General features: G+C 44.6%; 1 protein-coding gene across 1 annotated transcript in view; it reads right to left on the reverse strand.

Annotated features, from left to right (window-relative positions):
- LOC138528311 (5-hydroxytryptamine receptor 3E-like) overlaps window positions 1-17,982 on the reverse strand; it is a 654,547-nt gene that overhangs the window by 261,586 nt on the left and 374,979 nt on the right. The window contains exon 4 of the mRNA XM_069639808.1: window positions 6,416-6,525. Coding sequence (XP_069495909.1) covers window positions 6,416-6,525 — 110 coding nt within the window. The remainder of the gene's footprint in view (window positions 1-6,415; window positions 6,526-17,982) is intronic.

Genomic DNA, 17,982 nt, shown 5'->3' on the forward strand with positions numbered 1-17,982 from the left:
CCCAACTGGACTTAAGGAAGCTTGGGTTCGACTGCTCCTTAAAAAACCTTCCTTAGACCCATCGGTTCCAGGGAACTAGAGGCCCATTACCACTGTCCCCTTCTTGTTAAAAATCCTGACAAAGCAGCCTCACTGCAAGTCCAAAAATTCCTTGAAGACAACCATCTTCTTGGTCTACGGCAGTCCGGGTTCCAGCCGTGTCATGGCACCGAAACAGCCCTGCTTGACCTCAAAAACCAAATTGATGACCTCGGAGACGCAGGTAAACCTGCGCTCCTTCTCCTCCTGGACTTATCCGTCGCCTTTGATTTGGTGGATCACAAGACCCTCAGCCATCACCTCTCCACTGTGCCAACCCTAGCCTAATTAAATGTGGTGTCCCACAGGGTTTGTGCATTGCTCCCACCCTCTACAACCTCTTCACGAAGCTTCTGTTCAAAATCCTGGACGCCCTGGGCATCTCATATACAAACTATGCAGATGACACCCAGGTGCTCATCCCCCTCTCGGGTGATTACTTGTCTGACTTGAACACCCTCAATTCCATCTACTCAACGATCCAATCCTGGACGGCAGAAAATTGGTTATGACTCAACAGGGAGAAGACCGAACTTCTGTTAATTGGATCCCCCGTCCACCTTGGGTAAGTTGGACAAGCAATACAGCTCCTTCACCGTTGATAACATCCCCATCACTGTCTCCTAAGCGGTTAGGATCCTGGGCGTTTATTTGGAACCTAATCTTACTATGAATAGGCAGGTTAATGCCATAGCATCTCCTCAGCGTACCACTCCAAACTACTTAATGCAACAAGACCTTTCTTATGCCAACAGAATTGCCTCACCATTGCTAGGGCAATAATTGGATCAAGACTGGACTACTGCGATGCCCTTTTTGTAGGAACTTCAGGCAAGAATCTTGCTAAACTGCAACTAGTACAAAATAACGTCCTCAGGGCTGCCACAGGCATCTCACGTAGGGATCACATCTCTGAGCTCAAGAGCTCCAGTTAAGGAAAGGATCGTTTTTAAAATCCTTGCCTTGACGCACAAGTGTCTCCATGACCTGACACCCCCTTACCTGGTTCAAAGGATTTCCAAACCCACTCCTTCCAGGCCAGCAAGAACGGCATACTCTAACAGGATCACCGTTCCCAAAACAGGCAGAGTTTGGGTGGGTGGTACCAGCTTCCCAACTATGGCCGCCACCTATTGGAACACCCTCCCTTCTCATATCAGGCTAATTGACTCTAATGCAGCTTTTCGGAAAGGCATCAAAACTAGGCTCTTTGTATGACACTGCATGTATTTCTCCTGTATCTACCTCTGTATATCTAACTACCGTATCTACCTCTGTATGTAACCAAGTAACCTGTACCAAGATTATTTCTGTTGGGTGGCTTTCTGTAACCCTGAATTAAGCCTTCTTACATTCCTGTAATAGCACCACGATGCCTTTGGGCTGTAGTGCGCTCTACAACACCAAAATATAAAAAATAAATATGGGCCTTGTTAGCTAGGGGATTATGCAAATATGAGAAGTATACAAATAAATAAAGACATATTAGGAGTTTGTTTAAAGCTTGCACGTGACACTGCACGTGTTTCTCCTGTATCTACCTCTGTATATCTAACTACCGTATCTACCTCTGTATGTAACCAAGTAACCTGTACCAAGATTATTTCTGTTGGGTGGCTTTCTGTAACCCTGAATTAAGCCTTCTTACATTCCTGTAATAGCACCACGATGCCTTTGGGCTGTAGTGCGCTCTACAACACCAAAATATAAAAAATAAATATGGGCCTTGCTAGCTAGGGGGTTATGCAAATATGAGAAGTATACAAATAAATAAAGACATATTAGGAGTTTGTTTAAAGCTTTTATTAGATGTGTATGTGTTTTACATTGACTGATTTACCTGACTGTACCATGTTCCCCCCCACGGGGGACACATGGAACCTTAAGGCTGAAGGACAATGGCAGGTCTCCCCTGCCAATAAAGAGAGAATGGACTGGACTCAGAGGGGAGAAAAGAAGACCCGTTGCAAGTGACAGTTGAAAGGAGAGCCAGGAAAAAGAAGGGCAGTGAAAAAGTCAGAAAGACAGAAAGGAAAAGAAAGAGCTGTGTTCCCTGGGGGGTTCGCAGCCTCAAGCTGCTCCCCGGGGCACTTTGATGGGGTTGAGCTGGGCTGCGTCTGCCTGCTGCAGACTGGCATGAAGATAAGGCCCGGGCCGCGTGTGCAGTATGGCCCAGGTGAAGACAAACGCCCGCGCCCAGGACCGCATGTGTAGGGTGGACCCCGAGCGAGAATGTGGCCTGAGAGGCATTGATCTGCCCGGTGGCCAATCCAGACGGGCCAGAAGATGGGAAAAGCCACTTGCCGCATGCCCGGTGCAGCCCCGGTGAAGATAACGCCCCGGGGCTACGTGTATCAGCGACACGAACTGGAGCATGGTGCAGCCCGGTCGGGTGAATATCATGGCTGTGTCAGCAAGCCCGTCTGACCCATGGCCAAGTGGGGCAGGCGGTAAAGAGGAAGAATCCCCAACGGCACAGGTGGGGAGAGGAGTCTGCCAGCCCCGCACGAGGGCCTGCGCAGCATCCACTCTCCCCGGGGCAGACGGGGAGAGCAGAGAAGCAGAACTTACCTGGAGCCCCGGTCACAATGTCTAGTGCGACCGCGTCTCAGCGCATTGAGCACCTGCTGGGCACTGACTCCGCCCTGGTGGGCTGGCCTGGGTGGAGTCCAACAAGTTAACACTCTATCACGGTCTATGGAGAAGTTATTCTAATTAACCTATTACATGTGTATACTCAGTACATCATATACTTTTAACAACACTTACTAGGGGGCCATCCCTCAGAAAGGGTATGGCACCACTAATACAGAAAAATCTAACACCTATACTGATATAACACACTCATAAGGATCCTTAACAATAAGGTCCTTATTTACATATAAACTTCATAAAACAGACCTAATACTCCCAGTGGTGTGTGTTCTTACTCCTATACACAGTGCTGGAAAAAAGTATCTCGAAGAATTCTGACTAAAATATCGACTGAATTTTAGTCAGAATTCTTCAAGATACTTTTTTCCAGCACTGTATTTAGAGGAAATTAGCACACAAATGCTACACTAAGGGACTTTATGAGTGATACATCCCTTCTGTTTGTCTAACTTCCTTGTAGGAGTAGGAACACACACCACTGGGAGAAAAGTTTTTTTCCGTAAGGGAGTCAACCCCCTCTTGAAATTAACGTCCTGAAGAAGATGACCTAAACCAGTGTGGTTACGAAACCGGTCGACCTGGGCACCATCCACTCTCCCCGGGGCAGACAGGGAGAGTGGAGAAGCAGAACTTACCTAGAGCCCCGGTCGCAATGTCTAGTGCGACCGCGGCTCAGCGCATTGTGCGCCAGCTGAGCACTGACTCCGCCCAAGTAGGCGTACCTGGGTGAAATCCGACAAGGACTTTTCCCCGCCTGGGAATTCATTGCCACAGAGGAAAACAAAAACAAAAGCATAAACAGCAGAGCTGTCAGCAGCCACGTTGCGCTCAACTTTTTAAAGTTTATTTCAGATTAAAGGATTCCTCGTGTGATTACGCATTGGCGTCCTTTACTTTAATTTTTTTTATTTTGTTTTTTTTGTTGGTCTTGGTGGATGGGTCTATATTTTAACCAGGCTGATCCTGGGTTCAAACTCAGTGAGGGTCACTTAAAAAAATGCCAATTGCATGCCAATGTCCAATACATTTTTAAAAAGTATAGCGGATCACCAACGTTTGCACTTCCATGCTGTTGGATCCCCTGCATGCAAATGTTTTACAAGGAGATGTTCAAAAGTAAAGATTAAAACAAGGCAATTTCACCTTCGCTCTTTACTTTTACTCTATTTTGCAAACAAGCAAACACTGCCTATAAATTGCACTTTGCAGGTAGCTTTTACGGATAGATTCCTATTGAGTCCTCTTCTTGCTCATTAGCAGGTGCCAATTGAGGTGTGGATTCCATAGGAATTAATTAGTTTCACGCCTGCATGAAAATTCCTTGTAGACATAAAACAGAGTGTTCACATAAGACCGAGTAGGAAAGTACGACAGAGATGGTAACTCCACCACCTTGTGTCTGCACGAAAATGGATCAGATTGGAAAATGGAGGCATACAAGCAATACGTCTTGCTTTTACGCCTCTGTTTCCTGCAACGCCAAGTGCAAAATTAGCTCCAGTATGTGTGTGTTTCAGTGGCTTTTTTCTGCTGCCAAAAAAATAAAACAGCAACCCAGTTACAAGACTAGTTTGGGGCTCGTGTGCGATCCGCAGTTAATCGCACAGAGGAAAAGTAAGGAGTAAAACATAGGCCAAATCACCTTTACGCATAAGTGGAAAAGTGGAAATGTAGCCTGCAAAGCACACTTTGCAGGCTGCATTTACAATGGATGTCTGTGGAATCTGTCTCCCTTTACCAGGTTTTAATTTCAGACAGATTTCATGGGAGTCCATAGCATTGCCACCAGCATGAAAATCCATGCTGGCGTTAATGCACCCGCTGGAGCAGGAATTGGGGGCAGACTTTTAATTTCCGCACCATTCCCCAACTCTGACTTGCAAATGTACAAAAATGAGGCTGCTCAGTAAAAGTGGAGGAAACAGTGTTTTCCGCCACTTTTACCGATCTGACTCAACTGGAAAATGCCCCCTTCTGTTATTTACGTACAAAAGAAAACGCATTGCTGATTCAACAAATACAAAAGAAAACGCATTGCAGATTCAACAAACCATACTCTTGTTTGAGCTCTGGTACATTACGCGGAGTGGACCCCTTTATGTTTACAGGTGCCCCCCATGTAATTTTCCACTTTTGTATAGCAGAGTCCCAAAGCGGAGTGTAAAATGTTGTCATACATGCCTGTAGACCACTCCTTTGCACTCCGCCATGGAAAATGAGTAAAAGCCATCTGGCATTTATGCCTGGCAGTCAGCTTTTACAATGGATTCCTACGGCGGCCATCTACTTTTGCTGACGTAAAAAGCAAGCCGATGTCAAAGGAACCCCTAGGGGCTCATGTTTCATTAAAACATAATTTGGCAACATTACACTATAAGAAACGTCTCCTTGCCGACAAATTTCGTCATTTGCACTGCAGAGTGTAAATGTACAGGGCAAAAGGCAGTGTACAAGTGTGTATGCCGCCTTTTTCCTTTCACATTTTCACTCTGCAGTGCAAAGTGAGCAAACGCTGCCTGGCATGCTGCCATGCCAGGCAGCGTTTACTTTTCATTGTGAGAGCTGCTTGTCATGCTCGCATGGTGAGCGGTGCTCGAAATTACATTTTCATTTGTGTACACTGCTTACCATACAATTAAACCCTCCCTCACTCTGGCAGTGTACAATGGATCCACATGGGCTTTGCCTGCTAACCCCATCAGGATCTCCAGCATTTGCCCTGGCATGAAAATCCATGCCGGCTCAGATGCTGGAGCATTTGTAAGGTGGAGAGGAAGGGAAGAGGTGGAAATACATGTTGCATTCCTCCCCCTCACCATTCAAATAATTTAAAAAGTGTTGTTGCATGAAACCTTACTGAAGCCTTTTACGCTTTGCATTCACGTGATGGCTCTACTGAACATGAGCCCCATGGCATTTGAGCCAGCAGGAAAATACATGCTAGCTCAAATGCTGGAGTATTTGTATGGCGAGAGGAAGGGGAGGCCTAATCGTAACTTATGATCCGCACCTCCTCACTGCCATACATATGAATGAAATTGAGCAATGACGTAAATCTAATGCGTAAAAAGTCTTATGAAAGACTTCTGCGCATTAGATTTACCTTACGGCTCATGGAACAGGAGCCCTGTAGTAGCTGTTGCATTCTTTTTTCTTCCTTTAAATGTGGCTGGAATACAAGAGGCTGAAGGGAGGCTTATTCCAAAGTAAGCCTCTGAAATGAAGTATCTCAGCCCTGAAGGTGCTGTTGATCTCACTAAGCGTTCATCTATTAATGATAAAAATGTAAAGAGCATGTGTTGCCTGGGGAAGCGTTAGCACTTCTTGCAATTACCAGCGCCACAATGATGGACCACAAGCACAGGTAATGGGGATTGCTTTGGAGAAGGAGAAGCTCACGAGGCATGATACAGTGTTCATTTATGATAGCCAATCCACGCACGAGCTGCATGTTCTAATAAAGCGAGTGGCGGCCATTTTGTACATGCTCACAGTAAATTCCTCCCCTCATGAAGGCCATTCAGTCATGATTATTAAACATAGGAGGGCACTGGCATTGCATGTAAGATGGGCACATCAAAGCGACCCAGGCATTGTTTCACACAAACCAGCAATGTCCAAACGATGTTGAATGTTTTATTATGATGGGATGCACGAAAGGAAATTCATGCTAAACACTTACATTTCATAGACAAAGAGATCCGGGTTCCACACCGAGTCCACGCTGGCAGTGATTCTAGAAATGCCGCAAAACTGGGCAGGATCCCAAGTCAAATACTCATTTTTCCATGTCTGAAATGAGACAAGTCATCATTATACATACGATCAATGATGCCCCGCTGGAAACCTAACTCCACGGTCTGAGGCTAACCATAAATGTATGTACACAAAGGAGAAAAAAAATGAGACAAGTACATATTTCTCTGTCAGACGCGCGCTCATTTACCCGTGCTTAAATTACTTTTTGCAGATTAGCAGGGTCGAAAAACGTGCATAGTCTGTGCCAGCATATACAAATAACGTAATGGTACCCATGTGAACCCACCATCTGGGAATCACTAATTATGTCCTATGTTAAACCTGCTAGATGCTCATCGGACTGTAACAGAGAGCAGGGTTAAGACTGCTTGATTTTGCTCAATGGGCTCTGTTTAGCCTGCCTCAGGCGGCATGGCTGGTGACATCATTTCACAAGCAGCAACCAGCAGACTGGGTCAGATGGATAGCAGGAGAACCCTGCGTGTTATTGAAGCTGTGTGTGGTCAGACCAGAGAAGGGACACGCAGATGAGTCATCCGTTTGCTGATTGTGGAGATTCCCCCTGAGAGTCCTTGTTACCCTGAACAGATTCACTGCTTTGGAAGGTAAGGAGATTGCCACCTGTCTCACCTGCTGACTACGTATACCGTGTCTGCCTCCCCCTAACTCTTGCTACACTTTTGCAGCCCTCAAACCCCTCGCAACAACTCTATGTACTACTTCCGTGTGGCTTGCAGCACTTGACCTCTTCATCTGTCACGCCGCTGCATTGGGGCACATTTACCAGCCCGGCAGAACTCCCCTACATCACCAGACCACATCTAAGCAGTCACCATCAGAATGGCTGCGCTGGCTCTGTTGAGCATGATTGCTTTGCATCAAAAATGCATTTTGCAGTCACCAAAATAATGGCTGCGCTGTTTTTACTAAGAACATATGGGGCAAGATCAAACACAGAACACCCCAAGAATTGCTGCCAGCTCAAAACTTACCATTGAGAAAGAAAGCGTTCTACATTTAAAAATGACTGCGCATTGATGTCCTGCCCATCTTTTCAACAGTACACAATTTGGTTCCAGTAAGACCCAGCTATATTCATCCATAATCAGGTTGTGCGCTATCAAATGGGGGCATTCCTCACTGAATGACAGGTTGTGCCAGGCAAGGTCTGTGAAATAGCAAAGAAATTCTCTCCAAGCCGTACGGCCAGCGTTTTACTTTTTTGAAACAAAATATCACAGGCAAACACTTCCCAAAAAGCCCTTTCCCTCACTTAGCTCATGTCAGTTTCAAAGGACCATTTATTTGAACAGATGCCTGTACATTAGAAATATGACTGGGGCTTTGGAAGGGTTCAGAAAATGGATGTGAGGAAGGCCGCATTCTAAAGTGACAGCCCAGGAACATTAACCCCTGTGTAAAATGGTGCTTTTCACAAACAAGAAAAATAAATAAATAAATAAATACAATTGTTGTGAAGCCAGCAGAACAGGTTTTTTGCAGGCCCTGGCTTCAAAGGACCTTGCTTCCGGGGAACACAATCTACCTCCCCCAAGTGGACCTGGAGCATATGAAAGGGCAAGGGTGGAGGATCTTGCACCCGCGTCAGACAAAGCGGCAGTGCTCCAGCATGGGACAATCGATTTCCAGGACACATAGGTGTGAATTTCTGGTGGCAACCCCCCCTCAACTCAAACTGAAGAACTTCAAAGGCAAATCCATGGCAAGACTGGACTAAGGCTGACTAGAGCCTGACATTTGGCTGTGGGTTGGAAAGAATTCCCTTATTTGGAAGACAAAGCCGGCCCATCTTGGGCAAAATACTTTTCTTATTTAATAAACTTTAAGACTTTTATTTCTGCAACCGGAAAACGCAGTAATGCAACATTTTTAACAGTTTGAATGTAATTTTTGTGTCATTAAAATAAGACATTGTAGCTTTCCATAGCATGTGGCGAATGCAAACGCCAGGAAATGTAATTTATGGGAAAAGTATACATGGTACAACTTTGAAAATCAATGCAAACATGCTCTGTGATAATAGGTACACATATATAAAATTGTAGAATTTTAGGTGAAACAGTACCCACTAGAAATTGCGATAGATTATTAGAAGGACTAAACAACATCGTACAAACTTAGGAATTGGAATGACAGGATCTGTGTAAAATATGGCCGTTGCCTATGTGATTTGTAAAAGCGCCACAACTGTAAAAATGTTCAATTTATGTCATAACTGATTTTGGCAAAAATAACTGTGGGAGGGCCATGTGCATGGTAAGCACACACCATAAACTGATGTAATTTATTTATTTATTAGTATTTATAGAGTGCACCGCAGCCCTTAGGCATCGTGTCCCTGATGTCCAACCGGCTGACAGCAAGGCAATGACAGCCACCCCTGACCAATCCAGTTGTTAGAGGCATGTCCAGCCAAAGTTTGCCCCCATAGCAAAATCCTGTGATGTCATCCTCCTTATAAAAGGTGGAGGCTCAGATAGACAAAGGACTGACTCTTCTGACTTCCAGCTTCAGCATATCCAGAGATCAAGACATTTACTACTCACCCTGCAAGATCCCAGATTCCACTGCCAGGAAAGGGATAGCTGATCCAGACCCTCCTATCCAGGCAGAATCACGCTTCAGAATTAAACTCAACAAGAATCCCACTAATTCAGGGAGAAAGGGGAAAGGTGGCTGAATCCTCATTGGGATTATCCAGCGCTACCTGCTTGCCCTACTACCTGCTTTATCCAGCTGATGCATTGCTGTGCCATGACCAAACCCTTGCCCCGCTGTTCAGATACTCGGTTTGCTGTCCAAAATTCTAAATCCAAGTGCTTATTGTAAGTATAACCCCATCCCATAGCAAAAGGTAGGATATCCCGTTCTGATACTTGCCCTTTGTTCAACCCTATAAGTAATCCTGAAAGTATAACTGTTGAAAATGATCAGAAACCCTCTGTGTATCGTGTTCCTTGATTTCCAGGTGTTAGCATCATTTTCCCCATCCTTATAGTCCATTGTATAAATCCTTAGTAATATTTGGAATAAACTAATTAATTACCCATAAGGAGATGCGCGGCGTGAGGGGGGTTAAGATTGCAGCTTGACCTTTCCCACAGGCAGTGTTTCTCTTCTTGATAGTCAAATTACGAAATATAGTTGTAATAGCACTTGTCAGTTACCTTCTAAAATCGATTTTTCCCATGTACTGCTAGTATCACAAAAACCGAACTTCCTTTCCTGTTGAGAATCTCATCCTGTCATTCATTTAGAGTTACCCTTTCACTTTCATATTATCCCTGTGATGTGTATTTGTCCCTTAGCATCAAAACCGCATTCCGATTTTGTCTGTTGAACCCGTTTTTCAAGCTGTTTTGATATTTAAACCAGTGAAAATAAGAAAATGCAATTCCTCCACGTTTGATTTGGCTGCACTGTGTTTTTCCTTCCCAAGTCGATTTTCTGAACTGTATGCCCATTGTGAGTACATTGCCTTGTAGCTTGCTAGTGTTCTTACATCTTTGATACTGCTATACTCATTTCTACTTCATTCATTCAACCGCACATGTATAATAACCATTTAGTAAGTTCGCATGCTGTTTTGCTCAGTTTCCAGGGGAGCTAAATCTGGGTTTTTCGCCTCCTATTCATTGTGGTTAAGTTGGATTTTAAGTCCGATTGTTGCATAGTATACCCGACTCCTTGCTACACCTCCCCATCCACATTTTGACCAATAGGGGTTCGAGGGAGTGTTGCAGGGGGAATAATTAACTGGGATACCATTTAACAATCCCCTCCAAAAGTAATCCTGCTTTCTTCCAATTGTGTATTGTTTAGCTTATATGAAAAAGTCAAACTAAGTGTATTCAATAATTTTTCCGTGTAATTATCACCACACTGGTGATTGCTGCCCTAGATTAAATTTGTGTGATTTCATTTGGATTTTAAAATAAATAAATATTGTATTACTATCCACCGGCCTGGTTCATGGTCCATTGTGGCCCAGGGTATTTGTAAAAGGGGGTGTGAGACAGGTTGGGTGCCATCTCAATCTGAATTATTAGTAAATAAAGTAAAAGTGTTTTAATTGTGCGCTGCATCCTAGGCCAGTGACAAGAGTCCTGGTCTGGTGTGTGACGCCCTTTTAGAATCCTTAACAAACCGCAGCCTGTCTGTTCTATAGCCTAGCAGCCGGTGCAATGGGTCCGGTACATCCACCACCACTATTGATGGCTTACCATTCCAGGCTCCCATCTTGCAATGTATGCACCCATTACTGCGTCATGTCAATACATTTCATATCTTACGGACATTAAACCACCTAAACCTTTACCACTATCTTTTGCCTCTACCGCCATCACTCTTTGAGCACTATATCTGCAAATGTAACCCTAATGGGCAATTGACAATTTACTGTAATCTAATGTTCACGCCAGGCAATCTCTATCATATAGTTCTGTTCACCTGCAAACCGATTCCAAATCATGTGCTCTCTACAATGTAAAGAACCTACATATCTCTGTCACTTTCTTTATCAATGTAATTGATTGAACTACCTGTTACTTCCTTTATCAATGTAACGGGTTAACCTGTAACTACTCTGCAATTCATCCGCCCCCGTATCATGAGGCGAGGCTCTGCCACGTTGTGCAACCTCACCAATTGTGACCATTGCTTTTTACCTGTACTAAATTGCCTTTTACGTACCAGTAACTTCATACTTGAGGTAGCCCCGTACCATGAGGTGAAGCTTTGCTCCCATACCAATGTTGCTTTTTACCTACCTGTAATGACTGATGTAGCCCACCATACCATGAAGTGAGGCTTTTCCAGTCTGTATACACAAACCAATTCTGTCCATAACCATTTGCGTATTTCTTGCACTTCTCTAATGTACTATGCACCTTCTGTAACTAGCACCTAAATTCCCCAGGGCTTGGTGCACTGAAATAAATGCAGAAATAAATAAATAAGGCAAAGGCAACCCTGCACAGCCACTGGCAGATCGGCCTCTGTGTAAGGGACACACAGGGCATCCTCTCTGCAATAGGAGGGAGACATCCATAATCCATGCTGGAACTGCAGACAGAAGGCATGTCTCTGGGACTACCAGTGCTCGAGTTAAAACAGGTAGAGGCTATGGAAGGTACCTCACTCCCGGGGGCATCAGGGGACTGGCACATGGACAGTACTTAAGACCCAGACCAAAATGCCAGGAAGGCGAACCGTTAGACCCAAAGCCCTATACTCCTGCTCCCACGCCCGTCCCCTCAAAACCTATCTAGCAGCTAAATATCAACTAGCCCCTTTTACCGTCCTTATTTTATAGCCCATTCAGCCTGCATCATTCCTCCCAGGTAGGTCAGATCATCATCTTGGCTACACTTTTCTTGGTTCAGAGGAATCAACTCCCATAAAGGTTCAGTATCACCTTTAGCAAAACACATACCTATGTATCGATGTTAATGATTGTAATTTTAGTGTAGATCTGCCACAGAGATCCAAGTGGTATATTCATGCTATGCCAAGAGAGAGAACATAAATTGAAAGAAAGGAATGGGATGACAACGTTGACTGTTTAATGGAAGAAAAACAAAGGTTGATGGCTGGAAGGCTTTGAATAAATCATAACCACAGGCATAGCTCTTGGCAACCCTCCAGACCATCACTTTTCAGCCGGCCAAGCCATTACAAAAGGGTTACGACCATATGCAAATCAGGCCTGGTCCCACCCCAACGGGTAGTCCAGCCCGAACTGCTAGGTCACATCCCCTCTGTACGAGACCACAAGCATCCCCAAACATGTTTTGGCCTTGTTGGGCCTCATCAGTGACGAATAGCTTGGGTCTCTAGGCCCAGCAGGCAAGGGACCCACGTCTAGGCATACTCTTCCCACTCAGGGTGACTAAAGCAAAAACAAAGGTTGATGGCTGGAAGGTTTTGAATACATCATAACCATGGCAACAGCTCTGCACAACCCTCCAGACCATCTTTTTTCAGCCTGCCAAGCCATTACAGAAGGGAAACGACCATATGCAAATCAGGCTTGATCCCACCCCAAGGGGTAGTGCAGCCCAAACTGTTAGGTCACATCCCCTCTGTACGAGATCACAAGCATCCCCACATATGTTTCAGCTTGGGTCTCTAGGTCTAGCAGGCCCGGGACTCACTTCTGGGCATACCCGTCCCACTCGGGGTGACTAAAGCAAAACCAAAAGTTGATGGATGGAAGGTTTTGAATAAATTATAACCACATCTCTGGGAAACCCTCCAGACCATCTTTTTTCAGCCTGCCAAGCCATTACAGAAGGGGAACGACCATATGCAAATCATACTTGGTCCCACCTCAAGTAATGGAACACAAGCAAATGTGATGGGCAATACTTAACAAAAGGCATAGAAACTCCACACAGAGATATTAGTGACACACTTGCTCTCAATTGTAACAATAAAGATGGCTTGCTTTATTGCACAAAAAAACTATTAATTGTATACCTACGCTGCATGTAGTGTGTCAGAGGGTGCAGTAAAAGCACTTGACATCCTAGTCTCCTCCAGTGGCATAGAAATGCAATGAGCCAAGAGAAAAGGACACATTTAGGACACTAGTAAAATATGTCCCACTCTGCCTGGACACTACACGAGAGATATAAGGGACATGCCCTCTCTCAATTGTAACCCACTCAAATAATTTACACTAATGCACAAAACAAACGTGACTAGCATCCACGTGTTGAGTTTAATCTATCTGGGGTAATGAAACAGAAATGGCTACCTAAGTCTCATCCAGCAGCCAAAAAATGAAATTAGACGAGAGCGAAAGGGGAAATTGATGCATAATAAATGCCCATGTAAGAGAACAACACTTATGACTTTATATCATTGATCTATATCATACTCACCAGCCTACGTTGATGTGGAAAGATCATTGGTATAGCTGGAGCAAGTAATTTCCTAGTCAATCTCGGAAAGCCCTTCTTTGTAAATTCCCCCACTCTTACATCTCTGCGCTGCAATGTTGACTGCTCATGTGGAATCGATTTCTCGTTGATGCCCTAACAATTCATTGACAGGTGCTTCCCTGCTCTTCTAGAAACATTAAGGACAACATCTCCTCTCTTGCCCTGGCTCTCGCTTACTTCTGCAACCACTCCTTCACCACTGGCTCTTTCCCTCTATCCCTCAAGCACTTCCTTGTGCACCCTCTCTTAAAAAGGCTGTCTGCTGACCCCTCCTGCCCGGCGCACTATCTCCCTCCACTAACCCATTCCTGGGTAAACTCTTGGGGAAGCTGGTCCTCACCCAACTGACCCTCCACACTGAACTTGCCGGTTGCCTCCATGACCATCAATCTGGATTCAGGGTATCCAGAAGCACAGAAACTGCTCTCCTGGACACCTGTGAAGTCATGCTCACAAACCTCGACTATAACTCTCCCGCTGTTCTCATTCTCCTTACCCGTTCCTCTGCCTTTGACACAGTCAACCATTCAATCCTCATAAAATGACTGCATGATACCCTCGGCATCACTGACCGGGCACTGGATTGGCTGACCTCTTTCCTCACTAACCGCCCTTCCCAATTGCAACTTGGCCCTTTCTCCTCTACCACCACTTTTTCTACCTGTGGCGTCCCCCAGGGCTCTATCATATCGCCATGGGTCTTCAATAGCTATCTCGCCCCTCCGGCTCACCTGATCTCCTCCTTCTCTCCTCATTTCCAGTGTTATGCTGATGACACACAACTTTCCTTCAAACTTCCCTCTACCACCTCCTCTTCTTCCGCTCTCATCTCTGATTCTCTGTCTGCCATTCAGGCATGGTGTGCATGGTTTATTCCATTAAATAAAATTGGAAGTGTCACAATGCTTCTGGTTGATTTTAACTGTTGGTTTTAGGGTTCTACAGACCAGGAAGTGACACAATTAGAGCATAACCTAAAAAGTGATGAATTTGATATTTTAAATGCAGAACCTACTCACATTAAAAGTAAAATATGAACTGGGTTGCTTCCAGAACTATTCCAGTGGAGATTATGGAGACCAAACATTGTATCTGGTCAGACCATAGCACTAACTTTTTTCAAACCTTTTGCAAACAAAAATTGGTTATCCCACATGGCCCATTTAAGAAAATCCACGCTAGAAATGTAAAAAAGTTATCCGAAATGGACCTGATGAATGTAACAGCCTCAGTAATGGAACATACATCTGATGGAGATAAACCAAACCACAGCACCTAATGAACATCTTTGAGCAAACTATGACCAAAATGTTAGACCAGGTTGCCCCATGAAGAATTCAGTTGTGAGAAACAAAACCCACCAGAATGATTTGTTTCATACAGATTTAAATGAAATTAAGAGAGCAAAAAGGCAGGCTGAATGCCTCTGGGTGAAGACCAAATCTGATCTCCGTAGAAATGCCTGGAAAGAAGTTTAAAAAACCTTTCCAATTGCTATATACAATGCTAAGAAAGATTTCTATGAGAACCAAATTACTTGGGCTAATAACAGAGTTAAATAACTCATCAGAATTTTAAAGAAAATTGAAAACCCTAGACAACAGACAATTTCATTTACACCCTCAAAAATGACTGTAATTGAATTTAAAAAGCTTTCGCTGATAAAGTCCTAGGGGCTAGAGATAAGATTAAAACATCAGTAGCATCTGTTCCTAATGATAATTCCACATCTATGAATAATCAGAACATGATTAGGGATCCCTCTGGAACCAAGGAGGAGGAAGTACAGAATGTTACCTACCAAGATATAAACATAGCAGGGCTCTTTGAAACCATGAAAAGCAGGCATCCCACGTCTTGCTTGAGGGACATTCTTCCTTCTAAGATAATTCTAGCCAATGGAAACATCTTTGGCCCATTCCTCACCCGATTCATACATTCCTCCTTTAGACATGAAGAGGTTCCCAGAAGGATAAAGGGAGTTCCGGTCAGACCTCTAGTCAAAAAATTGGGGAAAGATCCCACTGATATATTGAATCATAGACCTTTTACAAACAGTCTTTTTTCCTGAAAATTCTTGATACATTTTTGGAACACCCGAATGTTCTTCATCAAAAATAATCAGGCTTTAGGCAACACAATAATACGGAAATCACGCTTGTCGATCTACAGTCAGACATGCTGGACATTATGGACTCAGGAGGATGTGGCCTGCTGGTCCTTTTGGACCTGTCAGCAGCTTTTGATTTAATGGATCATGGCACCTTAGTGTTAGCCTTGGGAAAAACAGGAAAATGCTCTCCAAGTGTTATGAAGTGGATTCACTCATTCTTGTATGAAAGAGTCTGAGCCGTTCACTGGGGTGAGGCTTTGTCAGATTATGCAGCAATTACCTTTGGAGTGCCCTATGGACATGTCTGTCCCCTGCCCTCTTCAACCTTTATATAGAGCGTTTGTGTGATATACTGGAGGTTTTTAATATCTGCTTTACCAACTATGCTGATGACACTCAGCTTTTGCTGTGATTGGATGGAAACCACGAACAGGACTCTGTGAGATTAAATTATGTTTTTAAAATTGTAAAGCAGTGGATGGTGGAACACAAGATGTGTCTGAATGATGCTAAATAAGAGTTGTTGTTGTTCGTTCTTCCCCCCAGAAATACAAATTAGATCAAAGATACACCAAATTCATGCTTAATGGATGTGTGATCAAAACAGCGATGAAAGTTAAAACTCTGGGCACAGTCCTGGATTGTAATGTTAGCTCAGATGCCCAAGTGAACAACATCACTCATAATACTCAACACCACCTGAAACTTCTCAGAATAATTAGACCACTGATCTCAGAAAAGAATTGTGATACGCTGGCTAGGGCCACCATTATTTTGAGAATGGATTATTGCAATGCACTATTGGGAGGTGTGTCCAAGTGTCCAAAATGAATGCGCATGCCCTACGAGTCACTCAAAATAATGCTGTGCTCATTATAAAACAAGCACCCCGTGGTGAACATATTACCTCACCTCGCAACTCTCTCCACTGGCTTCCTGTAAAAGCTAGAATCCAATTTTAAATAGTGGTCCTTACTCATAAAGCCATGTATGGCACTGCCCCACAATACCTAAAGAAAATAATTACTATCTATCAACCCACAAAAACATTGCGTTCAAGTAACACTATGTTTCTAAATTGTCCGCACCCTAAACGGATGAAAGCAAATGGGAAATTGTTTCCATACGTAGCATCTTCCGTTCGGAACACCCTTCCGGTGTTTCTATGCCTAGATTGTAATTTATCCTCAATTCGAAAGGGCCTGAAAACACACCTGTTCGAATAGCTGCTCCTCATGTTTCTATTTGCCATATGAGTTTGAGTCTTATGTAATTCGTATTGTCCTGTGCATCCCTGTGTGTCCATGTCCTGATGCCTGTCGGGCTATTGGTGTGTAAGAAAAGCATATCAAATACATAAAAATAACAATCTCTTTGCCAGTAAGATGGAAATCCTTCTCATTGGGACACCTCTGCCCTCCTTTCCTCCTACCCACTGGCCACCCTCTCTGGGCCCTTTACCCCTACATCCTGTGAGGCCAAAAACCTTGGGGTCATCTTCAACTCCGCTCTCTCCTTCACCCCTCACATCATGGACCTTTCCAAGAAGGCCCACTTCCAGCTCCACCTCCTCAGCGGCATTTTCCCTTTCCCCGACTTCCCCCAGAAGCTCAATGTCTCCAGAGCTCTGGTTCTTTCTAGGCTGGACTACTGCAACAGCCTCTTTCTCAATCTCCCTCTTTCCCCCATAGACCCCCTCCCGCTAATCCAGAATAGGGATGCCAGACTTATCCGTGCTGTCCAGTCCTAAAATCTCTCCACTTGCTCCTGGTTGCTTCAAGGACCAAATTCAAGACCCTCTGCATCATCCACAAGGCTTTTGGGGGCATGGGACCACGCTAGCTCCAACTTTCCCTCCAAAATACTCCCCTGCTAGAGCCCTCCGCTCCTCTAACTCTTTGATTGTCAAACGCTTTTCCAAGCAGAGAGTGGGGGCAGGTCTCTCTTCTCGGCTGGTGCCTCCCTTTGGAACCAACCTCTCTGCCCCTCTCAGACTCGAGACGGAAACTGCTCAAAACTCTGCTTTTCTCTACCTCTTTCCCTTCCCTGCTAATCACCTCACTGCCGCCGAGACTGGTGGCCTGGTCCTCATGAATCTCACAGGATACCAGGCCCTTCTACCCAGTCAATACCAGCACCTCCCCCACCTCCACTGCATTGCCCTTGCGGGCCCCTGCTTGGCGTGAGAAGTTACAATAGCCGGTCAAGTGGCACAGCGAGTAGAGCGCTCGCTTTGACATCTGTGCAGAGTCTGCTAACTCAGGTTCGAATCCCGGCGGGGCCAAACTTAGCCTTTCATCCTTCCGATAAATGAGCACCACACACCGTGGGTAATAATAATCAGCGCTCAGATACCTGAGGGTTGTAGCGCTATATAAATGCCAAATTATTATTATTGGCGGCTCTACA

This window comes from Ambystoma mexicanum, chromosome 1q, assembly GCF_040938575.1.
Source record: "Ambystoma mexicanum isolate Mex_15411 chromosome 1q, UKY_AmexF1_1, whole genome shotgun sequence".
Classification (NCBI taxonomy): Eukaryota; Metazoa; Chordata; class Amphibia; order Caudata; family Ambystomatidae; genus Ambystoma; species Ambystoma mexicanum.